The following is a 14,365-nucleotide window of genomic DNA, read 5'->3' on the forward strand; positions in this document are numbered from 1 at the left end:
CTCTGATAGTGTCAAGATTGAACTATAGTTTCCTTTTAAAGATTTATTTCCATATGACCAAGTGAAATTGAGGTAACTGCCAATTAGAGCCCTGTGTAATTATTTTGCCAATTTTTATTTCTATTTAACAGGTCTGACAGTTACTTTTAAAGGAAACATTATGAAATATTATGTAATTAAGTAAAGAATTATTTAACAGATAAATATTCTTAATGGGACTCTCTTGTGGTTTTAAATAAGCTGTGCACTTCATTAACCTCACAAGCTTGTTTGGCACAATCGTAATTTTTACAAATGAGATAGAATGGAAAGGTCATAAAAAATGAATTAATCACAAAGCGATCTGCACTTCAGTCACATGAGGGCTCGTTATTCATAGGCAGACGACTGGAGAATTAACTGTCAATACCATCAAACATACTTCTGTCCTCAGGAGTTTTGCAGATTACTTCTGCAGCCTCCAGTGTCGAGGTCACACTGCTCTGACCAGAGTAAAGGGAAGGCGGCCACAAGAGATGTGCCACAGCATCACATAGGCTCTACTGTCCACGCTGCAGCTAGATGATACCTACTGGGGTTGAAATTTAAGAAATTAGGTTCTAAAGAAGCCATTAAAAACCCTAAGGAAGCCACATGTTGTGGTGCACACCTGTAATCACAGGCTGGAGCAGGATTGCTGCAGGTTTGAGGTCAGCCTGGGCTACATAGTGAGTTCAAAGTCAGCCTGAACTACAGTGAGACCCTGAACTCTTAAGTCTAACTCAATCCCCAACGCTCAACTCTAAGGTTATTCACACACAGCCAGAAAAAGCAAAATGGTCTTCCTTCCAGGGAAAGATTTAACCCAGCAAGTGTTGACTGGACACCTCCCACATGGTAGGAATCACTAAGACCAGCAGCAACCCATGGGCCCTGCTCTTGAGACACCCAGCAAGGGACAGGAGTGGTGAGAAGGGACACACCCCATCCTGGGGCGCCTGGCACTACAGGAAGGACCCTGCACATGTCTCTCTCCCTGCTGCACACACTGATGGGTTGGCCCTGGGGTCATGTGCTGGAGGGAGGCTGGGTCCTCAGGGTACTGAAGTGTGGGAGGTGCTATGGCATCACTGACAAGTGAGGCTGCAGCCTTCTGGGCCCGCTGTGGTTCCCGCTCCACCCAGGCCCCACTGTGACCCAAATGCAATCTGAGAGGCCATGAGACCCCCTCCAGGAATGAGCCATAGCAAGTGCTGCACCCTGGAACCTCCAAAGCTGTGTGTTGAATGAATCCCTTTTCTTCCTAAGCAGCCTATCTGGAGTACTGCATCACAGTGACTAAAAGCTAACACCCTTACAATAAACTCCATTTATGAATTAGGCATAGTGAAACCAAAACAAAAATAATAAAATAGAATAACCATTATATGATATAATAAAAGTGACATGAATGTTGTTTATTTCTGGAATTTTCTGTTTCATGCTTTCAGACCTCAGTCGATGGTAGTAGTGAAGTGAAACTATGGATAAGAGAGGACTGCTAAGTTTAATGCTTCTAAACTTGTTTTTTAATTTAAACACTAAAGCCAAATGGTTACAAGATAAGTCTTCTTGGAATATAACCTATCTCACTACTGAAAAGGAAAGTCATAAATAAGTTTAAAAGCTAACATAAGGGTGATATGAATGGAATAAACCTAAATCTACTTAATTTAGCAGATTTATCCCACAGAGGTGAAAATAATTACTGAAAGCTCAAGGTCCTGAGCCTCAAGCTCATAGGTCACTGGAAATGCCAAGGGACAGAGACCTCCACACAAACCCCAGCCTGAAACACTCCTAACGTGGGTAGCCCTGCACCATCAGGTGGGGTGGTCACTGCACAACAGTCCGTGTCATTTAAGATATTCCCTCACACAGTTGCGCTACTGGTCCTAAACCATCCGTGGATAATTTTTTAAGTATCAGGGGACCAAAAGAGCACTACACTAGAGCAGGAGAAGTAGAAAGATTCTGACAGCTTTTATTACCATGGTGCAGCAGTATTCCATTAGACATCCCCACGCCACAGCGGAAAGCTCACACAGAAGAACTCAGCCACACTGTGTGTGGCAATTCCTACATAGCACTGGTTGGTGTTCAGACTTCAGGTCACCCTGATAAAGGGCACTCATTTTCGAGCAAACATGGAAAAAAGTTTGCTATGTTACTGTTTGCCTATAAACATATCATAACATGCCTCACAATTTAAAAACTTTATTACAGCACTCCATGACATCAATATCTATCCGTGCTTAGTATCAGCCAGTTGTACCAAATACCATAAAATACAAAATGGTAGGAAATATAAACATCGATTTGTATTTCAAGATAATAACATTTTATTTACAAAAATAAGCTGGGAGGATCAGGGTTTACACCTCCATCTTTCCTGGGGGGATGATGTTGTACCCTTTTTTCTCTAATATTTCAAGTTGCGCTTGAATTCCTTCAGAACTGTATTTGTGGACGAGAAGCTCAGACAGAGAAGAGGCAGACATGGGGTGAGAGGAGGGGACCAGGCTGGAACAGGTGAACATAAATAGATGGCTTTGACCGGGAGGACTGCACAGAGCCTCATGCACTCGGCGATGCACGGACGCCGCCCGGATGCCACACCACTGTCCCCACACGCATGGGACCACTCTGCTCGGGCTCCAAGGGATGCCATCAAGTGATAATTCCACAGGAGACACTAAGACATAACTCCAAAGACGGGGTTGTGGCGGCAGATGCTGGGGCCGTACTCTTCATAGTCCTTCTTGGTGTGACAGACCTGAAAGAACTCCGGCTGCAGGCAACAGCCGAGAGCAAAATGTGAGCATCTCAGAAAGGAAAGAAGGTTAAATAAACAACTAATCAGATGAAAAACTCCTATCCACAACTGCACCTTCCTCTAGGCCACTTTGTGAGGCAGTGACCTCTTTTATGTACTAAACTACTACATTAGAGTTTATTTCATGTTTTAAAAGGGCAGGCTCAAAGTGGAGCTCAATGGTGGAGTGCTTGCTTCATGTGTGAGATCCTAGATCCAATCCTCCACTCCTCAAACACAAAAACGGTCAGTTCATTCATCCTCAGCACAATACTCACTTAGCCTCCATTAATTTAGGGCCAAATATGAGCTGACCCCCTCTAGGGGCCATCTTCCTGAAAGAGTTGAAAACATCATATTACAGTAATACATGCACAGCCATTTTACAGCAGCATAACTCATCATAGCTAAATCTTGGAAGCAGCCTATGTCCATCATCAACAAATGAACAGATAAAACGTGGTATGTATACATAGAATAACTCTCCATAAAGGATAAATGTGAGTCATTTGTAGGAAAATACACCTTAAGACCATAATGTTAAGTGAAATAAATCAGACACACAAGCTTAAATAATACGTGGTTTCTCTTATATGAGAAATCCAAAGTATAAATGAAAGAGCAAAATAAAAGATAATAGGACAGGCAGATAGCATTTGCAAAAGGAAAGGGGACCAACAGACGAAGGGAGTGGGAGAAAGATGAAAGGAAGGGAAGGGATGAAAGAATTAAGATGTGTTACGCACATGTACCAACTCCTGCCAATGAATGTACTTATATACTGCAAGCAGACACTAACAAAAATTTAAATGTTTTAAAAATTAAAAAAATAGGGCTGGGATTTAGCTCACTGGTTCCGATGCCAGCCTTGTAAGCGCAAGGTCCCAAGTTTGATCCCCAGTACCAGAAAAAATAAATAAATAAATAAATAAAATTTTAAAATAAAACAAGTATGTGTGGGCCCTAAGTTAACAATGGATTAACCATTAATATATGTGAAGGGGAAAAGTCATAATTTCTTGGAAAGGTCATTAGGATTAATGATTAAAGCAAGGTTCTTTTAAGATTATTCCTGGACTAGCAAGGACACTTGTGAATTAGCTGTGAAATGTGAATGATCATTAAACATTTCTCCATAAGTAACAAAATCAAGTGTGTGGAGAACCTTGATTCAGACCCTGTTTATCCACACTCAACAGAGAAGGCAGCAATGCGAACAGACCAGTGTGGAAGGGACTCACAGTTGAGGCCAGCATGGAGCCTCCAAACCACACGGCGTAGCGTTGCATGTGATGCGTTATTACCTGCACCTCCACAGGCCTGGGCTGCAGAAAGAAGGAAGCACGTTTACTCCATGGTCTGCAGGGGCAAAACCCAGCTCCCTGCCCTCTAGCCATCCCACCCACCCCCCACTTCAGGACAGGGGGTCCTGCCCTCACCTCCACATCCCCTGTCTCAGGCTTACTAACCGGAAATGCAGGCCCAACCCAGTGCTGTGGGGAAATAGCCACATGGCCAGCAGAGGGCCTCCCCAAGGCACTAAAGCGTGTACAAAGAGAATGTACAAGCAACCAATCAGACGAGATCGGGCGCCTTCAGGGTGGTACAGCCAAAGACTACAAGCAACCAATCTAATGAGTTTTTTGATCAACCAAATCAAACGGTTTAAGTTCTTCAGAGATAATTCCAAATACTAAAAGTCACCCCAAAACACTAACAGAAACTACTTTCCAATGGTTGACTGACTCCAGTTCTATAGATCTGTTCCTTGCTCCCACTGGCCCTACAAAAGCGCAGTCTCGGTTAGAAGCCCAAATAAAACCAGCCATAGTTAGGAGCTGTCATGTTGGAGGCACCCTGTAACTCCTTATTGATCCATTCTTTCAATTCAATGAGAACATGTGCAAAGGAACTAACGAGCCCCCATCAACTCCTCCCATCTCCGGGCATCCTGTCATGACACTGCATGCCTGATGTTGTACAATGCAAAGCAAACTACCGGTGGCCATGGGCTGTTATAGGTACATAGCTCACTACACAACTGGATGGAGACCACAGGCCAAGGAAGTGGTTTGGCTTGTTTCTAATGCGTGCTGCCCAGACTAGTTCCTTCCACTCTGTGCTAAGAACAAGCTGCTCAATCCCGGGCAGAAATTCAGGTCTCCTACCTTTATTCGGCCGCCGCTGAGTTCTTCACTGAGTTTTAATCTGGCATCCACCACTCTTTTTAAATCTCTCTGCAGTCGGCGTCCAAAATCCCTGAACATTGTGGAGCCTCCTGAAAGAACGACATTCTAAAAGACACAAAGCAGAGGGTAGCCCCATGAAATCACCCACCCAGTGTCCCGGTTACCACTCCCAGCAGAACCCCTGTCCTGAATGACCCCTGAGGAAGAGACACTCCTGAAGCAACATTAACACTATAAAAAAGTACAGGCTGTCCTTTTTTCCTATGATGACAATGTGTCACCAGCTGGTGCTCTCAACTTTTCCTGATTATGAGTGAAAACACAAAAGCACTGTTCTCCCGGGAGCTCACTCTGGACCACACAGAACCGCTGAGGACCACAAAGCCAAAGCCAACCATATACTCTGACAAATGGACTCAGCCGGAATCACAAACATCAGACCTTTGGCGGCTCTGGTTTAATCATGAGGACAGGGGCCTTGCGATCAACACTAGAAACATCTCAGAGCCTGGTACCAGGAAGAGAACACACCCTAGTCACCTGCCCCTTCCCCGTTAGTGCATCAGGCCTCCGCCAGACACTACTCAGATGCTGCACAGTGGGTGAGGAAGGGGAAGGGTATTTAAATCTGACTGATGATGATAAAGGCCACATTCTCCAAGAAAGATAACAGCTGTTATTTCCTCAGGCTACAGAGTACTGCCACTCAGCATAATGAAAATGAAATAAGTACAACCCAATGTAACTTTGTTACAGAAAATTCCATCTGAGAAAACTGTAAGGAAAATACTTTAAAAGCTCAGTCATTCTCCTAAAGGCCCTAGGAAAGGCAGATGGTCTTGTTTCACTCTACTCCACCCCTCCCACCCAGTTCCAATCTGAGGAGCAAAGCCCTCACCAAGTGTGAGGATAAGCAGGTATCCCAAGAAACCAGACCAAGAGAGCACACTTTCCTATCCCCAGGAGGCCAGATCATTAGTGACACAAATCGGAAGTGACCCTGCCTCTGCTGCACCCAGGGATGACAGCCAGTGCTGGGTGGAAGGGCCAAGTGCTCCCCAGCCAACTGCCATAAAGCTGACAGCTCCGCAGGGACTCAGAAGCAGCCAGGGCACTGGCTCTGAAGGAGGTGGGGCCCTGCGTAGAGGCACAGCTGTCCCTCGTGTCCCTCCCCTGCCCCCTTGAGGACACTATGACAGCTGCACACTGGGCCCCTCAAGAGCCACAGTACCTCAGGAGCAGGAGTTCAGCTCACGAGAATCTGAGACCTTGCAAGGGAAGGGTCAAATAGCCACTATCACATAGCCCATCTGCTACTGGAAATTACTGCTTCCTCCCTGCAAACCTAACATTCAATGCTCAGCACAGTACACAGCTACTGCACAGTCAAGGTCAGCACAGGCAGTGCACCCAAGACACAGCTATCAAACCCACCACACCTTACAGGCCAACAAGCAGGCTGGCATGAACACTGGTGCTCAGGACAGCCCTTGCCATGAAGGTTCCAAAGAAGCTGACATCCCAGAGTCAGGATCACCTTGGCAGATACCCAGCAAATGTCAGAAATGTGGAACGAGAGATGGTAAAAACTCCAAAATGGAAACACTAATTTGGGGGTGGTATGTAATGAGACCCATTTGTACATACAAAGAGTGTAAATCTGTGTTTAACTTTGCAGCAATGACTAGAGTCTGAGAAAATAAATATCCCTGAACTGAGTCAACTACTACCCTGAAAGTGGTAAGTGGGGACAACAGTCAACAGGGCCCACCTGACCATAACAAGGGGCCAAGACAGTCCTCACGGAGCAGGGCAAGGGAACGAGACAGCCTCTCTGACCACGAGAAGCGGACAACATGGTCTAAGTCACCAGTGTAAGACGTCAGTGACATCGGGGATGGACAAAACAGACTTGGTGACCAGGTCAGCCAGGCACCTCTTTACAGTACCTGGTTATACTGATTTCCCCTAAATCTTCACCAATTTCTATCCTAAAAGTGGATCATCTGTCTCTGGTGGCATTGCAAGCTTTTTTGTTAACTTTGTAATAAAAAAAAAAAAAAAAAAAAAAAAAAAAGGTCAAAAACAAAGCAGGACTTAAAACACAATTGGATCCATATTAGATCCATAGAGCACCACTTGCACGTAACTGTGACTCCATCCTCCCCGACCTCAGAAATGGACAGAGGTTTGCATGCAGATGGTGCTGAGTAATTTTAAATCTTGTCAATCAAACCTAGGTATCCAAGAAGACCGGAGAGTGGGTTTCCGTAGTGTAGCAGTTATCACGTTCACCTTACACCCAAAAAGACCGGAGATAAAATGTATCGTGAGAGACTTCAAATAGATCAGCTAACCCAGCAGAATCTAGCGCTGGCTTTCAGAGACACAGAATGTGTGACTCATCACAATACATATCCTAAATGATACATTACATCTAGAATGGCCATTTATTTTTCAAATAAATTTCTATTCATGGACTGGAGATGTAGCTCAGTGCTGAAGCACTTGGCTAGCACGCAAGGCCATGGGTTCAGTCCCAAGCGCTAAAAACTTCCTACTCATCTTTTTTAAAAACTCATCATTAACAGCTATTTTAACTTTTAAATTCTACTTTTATGGAAAAGACAAATATTCAGCCAACATTCTGATGGAACAATTTTTAAAACATTTTTAAACTTTTTATTCTGTAATAATATTGACCTTAGCATAAGCAACAAGCCCTTTACTTCAGAATAATCTACACTAACCTATATGTTTTTATTTGCTTCATCAGCTGTGTTCCCCTTCCCCCAAAAGACTTTTTAATTATCTGAAAGAAAATTGTATACATCACAGCCCCTTATTCCGTTAGTGTGTATTTACTAAAAACAGGAATATTCTCTTATATAATCACAATACAACTGTCAACATCATAAAGTTACATTAGTATAAAACTTTAACCTCTGCTCCTATTCCAATCTTGTCACTTGATCTATTAATACTTTTATAGCTTTTTTCCCAATCCAGGATCCAGTGTAGGGTCAATATTTGCATTTTCTTGTAATGTCACTGGAATTAGTTTTTTAAGTAAAATAGAATTTATCCAGAGTGTAAGAATAAATGTTCACTGTTATATTTCAGAAGCACTGTATGATCTTCAGTTGCTTTCAAAGGCATAACATACAATTCACTTTTTTCATTTATTCATAAATCAAAAAAGAAACAGCCAGGCATGCTGATGCATGCCTGTAATTCCAGCACTTGGGAGGCTGAGGCAGGAGGAATGCCAGAAGTTCAAGTCCAGCCTGAACTACATAGTAAAACCCTGTCTATAAAAAAAAAAAAAGAAAAGAAACAGCACTAAGCACACAGGGTCAAAGTTACCCAGGTAACTTTTCAACAGGGAAAGAGTAAACTGCTTCAACAAATGACACTGGAATAACTGATACCCTTATACTAGAAAACCATTTGCTTGTAACTTCACTTTCTGTAAAAGTTAACTCAGAATGGATCATGGATTTAAACATTAAGAGCTAAAACTATACAGAATCTCTAAAAATTGTTTTAAAACCCTCATGGCAGGCAACAGTTTTTAGTACATAAAAAGAATGAACCATAAAAGAAAACAACATCATAACATAAACATGTTTTTTCTTCAAAAGATATGATTAAGAAAATGAAGCCATATTCTTAAGGAAAAAATACCTGTAATACATACATCTAACAAAAGGTTTGCTGCCAGCATACATGTCTTATAACACAATAAGATAAACAGATTTAAAAAATGGGCAAAAGATTCAGACAATTTACCAAAAAAAAAAAAACATACGGATGGGCAACAAGTACACAAGAAGATAGTCAATGATATTAGGAATCAGGATTATAGCAAGTGAAATCTACTACACACTGAGCCTGGGTTAGGTAGTGAACAAATGGAACTCTTGTACATTGGTGGTGTTATTATAACTGACCTAACCATTCTGGAAAAAGCTGAATAATTTTATAAAATTAACCATACACTTACCATTTAAGAAAGCAATTGCACTTCTAGGTATTTACCCAAGAGAAACAAAACATCTGTGAATATATATCCAAGTGTTCATAGCAGGTTTTCTGTAATAGCCAAAAACTAGAAACAACTCAAATTTCCATCAATAGGAAAGAGGATAAACTGCATTGAATCCTTACACTAGAATGCTACCCAGCAGTAAAAAGGAATGAGCCCTGACACATCCAATTCGAAAGCATTATTAGCTGGGTAAAAGAAGCCAGAAACAGAACATACTGTGTTATTTGCTTTACCTGGAACCCTAGGGATGGAGTTCCATCTGCAGATATAAGAAAGCAGCCTGGCCAGCGTGATGGCGCATGCCTAAAATCCCAGCACTCGGGAGGCTGAGGCAGGAGGATCGCTGTGAGTTTGAGAACAGCCTGGGCTACATAGTGAGTTTCAGGTCAGTCTCAACTACATAGTGAGACCCTGTCTCAAAAAACCAAAAAAGAAAAAGAAAGAAAGCAGCCTGGCACCCTCCTGGGAAGGGATGCAGAATTGGGCTGCCTGGAAAAGTCAGAGGGCTTCTGAGGGCCATGATGCATCCTATGCCATAACTACAGTGGTGACTACAGGTGTACAAATTTATCAGGCCTCTCCAAACTTCAAAAGGGCTCATTTTGCTATATTTAAATTATGCCTCAAAGATGAACTTTTGCAACAGAGCAACAACAGGAAGCAATGCAGGAAGGTCTCCCATGATTCAGAACTGGGTGACCTTGCTGAAGTGGTGACAACTGAACTGAGACCTCAGTGACAGGAGGAAGTCCTCAAGAGGGTATCTGTTAGCAGTATCAGCCAAGGGTACACATCTCCACCCTTTATCCTCTCAGTGCACTGCACCTCTGTGTAAGAGAAAATCACCCAAATTCATTTAAAATCTTGAACATTTAGCCTCTCCCAGTTGCTACAGAAGAGAAAACAGGCACTATGCATGCCTCCAGGCCATTTCTAAATCAGTCTCCAGCTCTCAAGCTGGTTCCAAGCCTTTCCCTGTATTCAGGAACTCTCACCAGTATATTCAACAGACCTGTGAGGACTCAAGGAGGAAGAGCAAGCCTTGATCTCAAAAGAACTGCACCACTAGTTTCTGCACCTTCTCTCAACCCCACCTCCATTCCAATCCTTCCCACAAGCCAGTGCCCTCCTGCACCCAGGAGAAACGGAGCCGTTCGTGACCAGATTCCTGCCTGGGTTTCTGCACACAGCTGCTGCCAGCAGACACACCCATGTCCACTGTCCACACAGCTGTGGTACACATGGGGACCCTGTCACTGGAGACAGTAGAGGCACCATATTCCTCAGCAGCAGGCTGCTGGTCACATCGTGGTTAGCTCTGTGCAGGTCCCTAAGGACTGCACCTCAACACACTGAGGCTCAGCCATGACCAGCTCTTCCCCCTGCAGTCACACGCTGTTCTGGGGAAGAAACGTCCCCATGGGGGCATAACGAGTGACCCACTGGGGCAGAAGCTGGGGTCTCTCTCCCTTCAAGCAAAGGTGCTGTTAGTTAAAAGCCCACTATGTTGACTTCTTCATGACCCTGAACAATTACAACACTACCTTACCTTGCTGTATGATGTGTCCTTCATGAGGTTAAATACAAGCCCCAATATCAAATTACCTCTGCACATGGAAAGGTCTAGTCTCTGTGCTAGAGAATGCTACAGCACACAGCCCTATGAACACCACATTAAAACCTTGTCACTCTCCTGAAATTTAAGTGAGAAAGATTTAAAATAAAACCTATTTTAACAGCAACTTTATTTCACTAATATCTGTTATTTAAAAACAAAACTTCTCACTCCTGTAACATTAAATGAATGCATTTTCTGCTAGAGGCTCTCTTAACGACAGGCACACGGCGCCACCTATCGGCCACTGTGCATAATTGCAGGTGTGACATTAAGGCTCAGAGAACTGGGTGGTCACAGTTGCACAATATGCAGGAGGCCCTGGGTTCGATCCCCAGCACCACAGAAGTAATACTAATAACCATGTTCACAGATAAACTGGCCCCCTGCTATTCAGATGCCCACAACTGCTACAGGTAACAACACTGTCAGAAGCCCCTGTTGTTCCCACACTGTGTTCTCAGAAGGTTTTCTTTCTCGTTTATTCTCAGAATGAAACCACAGAAAGACTGCTATCCTGGCAAAGTCTGAGCAAGCCTGCGTGGAGCATACAAGCCCTATGACACCCAGCTGTGTCCCAGAGAAAAACCCAACTGAAGCTCCAGATCTGATCCTGAGCAGCTACCTGCCCTGTGGATGCAACACCGAGCGGCAAATTCCTACCAGAATCATCTGCTTGCCTCTTCCCTGTGACCCCCTTTCATTTGACTCTCACCTTGTGAGACTTGTGTCTCACACAAAGAGACAATAGAGGCACCATATTCCTCAGCAGCAGGCTGCTGGTCACAACATCATGGTTAGCTCTGTGCAGGTCCCCAAGGACTGCACCTCAACACACTGAGGCAGAACCAATGACAGCTGGGCTGCCCTGGGTTCCAAAGCTTCTGTCCCCTCTCTTAACTACTTTTTCATGGTTCCAACATGGCTGATTCTGTGTCTCCCTGGCCAGCTCAGCTCCCAGTGCTGTACCCCAACCCTGCCTAGGTACTGCTGTGAAGGTATTATGTGGTGGGTGTATTATGTGTGTGGGAATAGCACACAGTGGAGGCAATGGCCTGGAGAGCCGAGACGGGTTTCCAGGGAAAGACCCATCTCAAGACTACAGGTCAGCTCCTGCCTGAGTTCCTGGCCTGCCTTGCCAGACCCCACAATCATATGAGCCGATTCTTTGAGGAAATCTTACAGCTCTGCAGAGATACAGATGTAGAGACAGAGAGAAACAGAGAGAGATACCTATGTCTCTGTCTTCGCATCTCCTTCTCTGCCAATCCCTTAAAAACTGACCCTGCAAGCTGGGAGTGGTGGTGCATGCCTATAATGCCAGGAAACAGGAAGGAGGATCGCTGAAAGTTCAAGGCCAACCTGGACTACACAGTGAGTTCAAGGCAAGCCTGAACTGCATAGCAAGACCCTGTCTCAAAAAACAAAATCAAACAAAAAGCTGACCCTGCTGTAGGCTCTGACCAAGGCTTCAGTGTCTTCTCACCTACATACCCTACCTTGGCAAAATCCACTTGCAGGCCTTTATTTCCATCGGCACAATGACAAACCTCAAATCTCTACGTAGCCCAGATCTTCATTCAAAGTTTTCAACCTGTGCCTGCGATGTCATATCTCTGTGGAAAAAGAAGCCATGGCTCCCTGCTCCTGTCTCCCTGCTTGCTTTGAAAGCGACATCAATCCTCCTACATGTGTCTACTACGAACCTTGGACCTGTCCTCCTTCCTGTACAGCGGACCTCACCTCTTTCTCCATCTCATATCTTCCTCCTCATGCCCCCATCTGGAGCGCTTTCCTTCCTTGACTGCAGCCAAGGGTAGCCTCACTGCCCTTCCTACTCCAGACCTTTCACCATCCATAGCTCCAGCCCACCACTCTTCCAGAGGGGGCTCCCCACACATCCTTGCCTAATGGCACTGACTCCCAGGATAAGCTATACCCTGTGCAAGGTCACTCTGCGTTGGACCCCCTCTTACAGCTCTGCGTAACATGGCAGTGCACATCCTAGACTTCACGCTCACCACTCATGACATGCAGGTTTAGGGTGCCGGATTCCTCCCAGATCCGTAGACACCCTGCAGCTTCACCTGGCCCTGCAATGTGTTATCCCTCTGCCCAGAACATCTGTCCTTCCCCCTGTACTTCCTCCCCTGCTTTGAACAGATCACGCCAGCCTCCTGGACCCAGTACAAGCCACCTGCAGGGCCATCACTGGCCACATGGGACTCTACTTCATATGAAGTGAAATTTTACATCTGTTCTTCAGCTGCTGCAGCCATGTGAGGTCACCACAGCTACAGAATTAATCCCTCATGACACCACCAACTGGGAAGGCATACATTGCATCCTCCAGGCTCCCACGACTCTCTCTGCTCAACACACAACATGGTGGGGCCTGGCATTCTGCAGGCATTCAAAGCGATGAACCATCACCACGCATGTCTCCACCATCTCACTGGAGAACACTTCCAAAGTCTATGCAACCACACAAGCCCCTGACCACAGTTAACACCAGGTCCCCTTCCCCATAAGACAGAAAAGTCTTGCCATTCTTGGAAGTGTTAGCAGGACACATCAACTAAATTATGAGAAAACGGACTGTAGAGTCAGACTGGAAAAGCAGAGCAGTGGGACCTTCCTGCCTGTGACCAGAACAGAAACTTTCCTTCTGTTCACATACTGGACCTAACATTAATAAGAAATAATGTATAACTCATTTACTTTTCTACTTGCTTTTCCAATTTAAAAGTCATTAAGACAATTTATATATATACATACATATATATGTGTATATATATAATTTCAAGAAATCTGTTACAGAAATATCAATCTGTGAGCTGTATCAATATGTATTCATGGAACTGTACTGTATAACTAAAAAGTACCAATAAACTCAATGAGAAAAAAAAGGTATATTCATGGGCCAGGGATGTAGCTCAGTGGTGCCTCGCCTGCCTGGCAAACACAAAGTCCTGAGTTCAATCCTCAGTAATGGGGGTGGGGGTGGGGGGAGATGCATTCACATCTTCTTGACAAACACAAGGAAGAAAAATTTCTAACAACTTCTAGCCCATGACAAAATCAGGTTAAAGACATTTTCTGGCCGGCCTGCCGGCACACTAGACTCATTTCCCACCACCCCCCACCCTTCTGTACTACCCGAGGCTGAGAGGAACAAATCCTCACAAGTCCCTGGGTCCCTCATTCCATCTGTGCCCACAATCTTCCCTCAGCCACTGGTCTCCCCACACCAGTGCCGCAGGCTCGCCTGGACTCAGCTCAGAGGGCACATTCTCCAAGCCTGTCTGATCCCCTTTAATTACATGCAGTCTGCCCCTTCTCTCGATTACCATAATGTGCATGATTCACTTTAATGACATTTAGCTTGTAGTGGTTCCCATTAGGATTATTTCAGCATTTTCAGCTTTCTTATAAGCACTTGAAGAAAAGAACCATACCTAATACACACTTAAATCCACTAATTCAATAATACTGACTCGAACCAGCAGGCACCAAAGATACCGCAAGAATAGAACTGAGGCCAGGCGTGGTGGCACATGCCTGTAATCCCAGCACTTGGGAGGCTGAGGCAGGAGGATCGCTGCAAGTTTGAGACCAGCCTTGGCTACACAAGGAGCTCCAGAGCAGTCTGAACTACCTAGTGAGACCCTGTCTCA

At 44.6% G+C, this 14,365-nt stretch overlaps 1 protein-coding gene across 4 annotated transcripts in view; it reads right to left on the minus strand.

Annotated features, from left to right (window-relative positions):
* Positions 1-1,783: 1,783 nt before the first annotated feature.
* Actr3b (actin related protein 3B) overlaps positions 1,784-14,365 on the minus strand; it is a 131,248-nt gene continuing 118,666 nt past the window's right edge. For 3 of the 4 annotated variants that reach the window (XM_010641433.3, XM_010641452.3, XM_010641445.2), the window contains 3 exons: positions 5,002-5,127; positions 4,075-4,158; positions 1,784-2,809 (listed from right to left, as the gene is read on the minus strand). In XM_010641433.3, the coding sequence (XP_010639735.2) occupies positions 2,714-2,809; positions 4,075-4,158; positions 5,002-5,127 (306 nt within the window). In that variant the 3' untranslated portion in view covers positions 1,784-2,713. The remainder of the gene's footprint in view (positions 2,810-4,074; positions 4,159-5,001; positions 5,128-14,365) is intronic. The other variant, XM_019210344.2, reaches the window with a different exon arrangement.

This window comes from Fukomys damarensis, unplaced genomic scaffold, assembly GCF_012274545.1.
Source record: "Fukomys damarensis isolate Sample0158 unplaced genomic scaffold, DMR_v1.0_HiC HiC_scaffold_16, whole genome shotgun sequence".
NCBI lineage: Eukaryota > Metazoa > Chordata > Mammalia > Rodentia > Bathyergidae > Fukomys > Fukomys damarensis.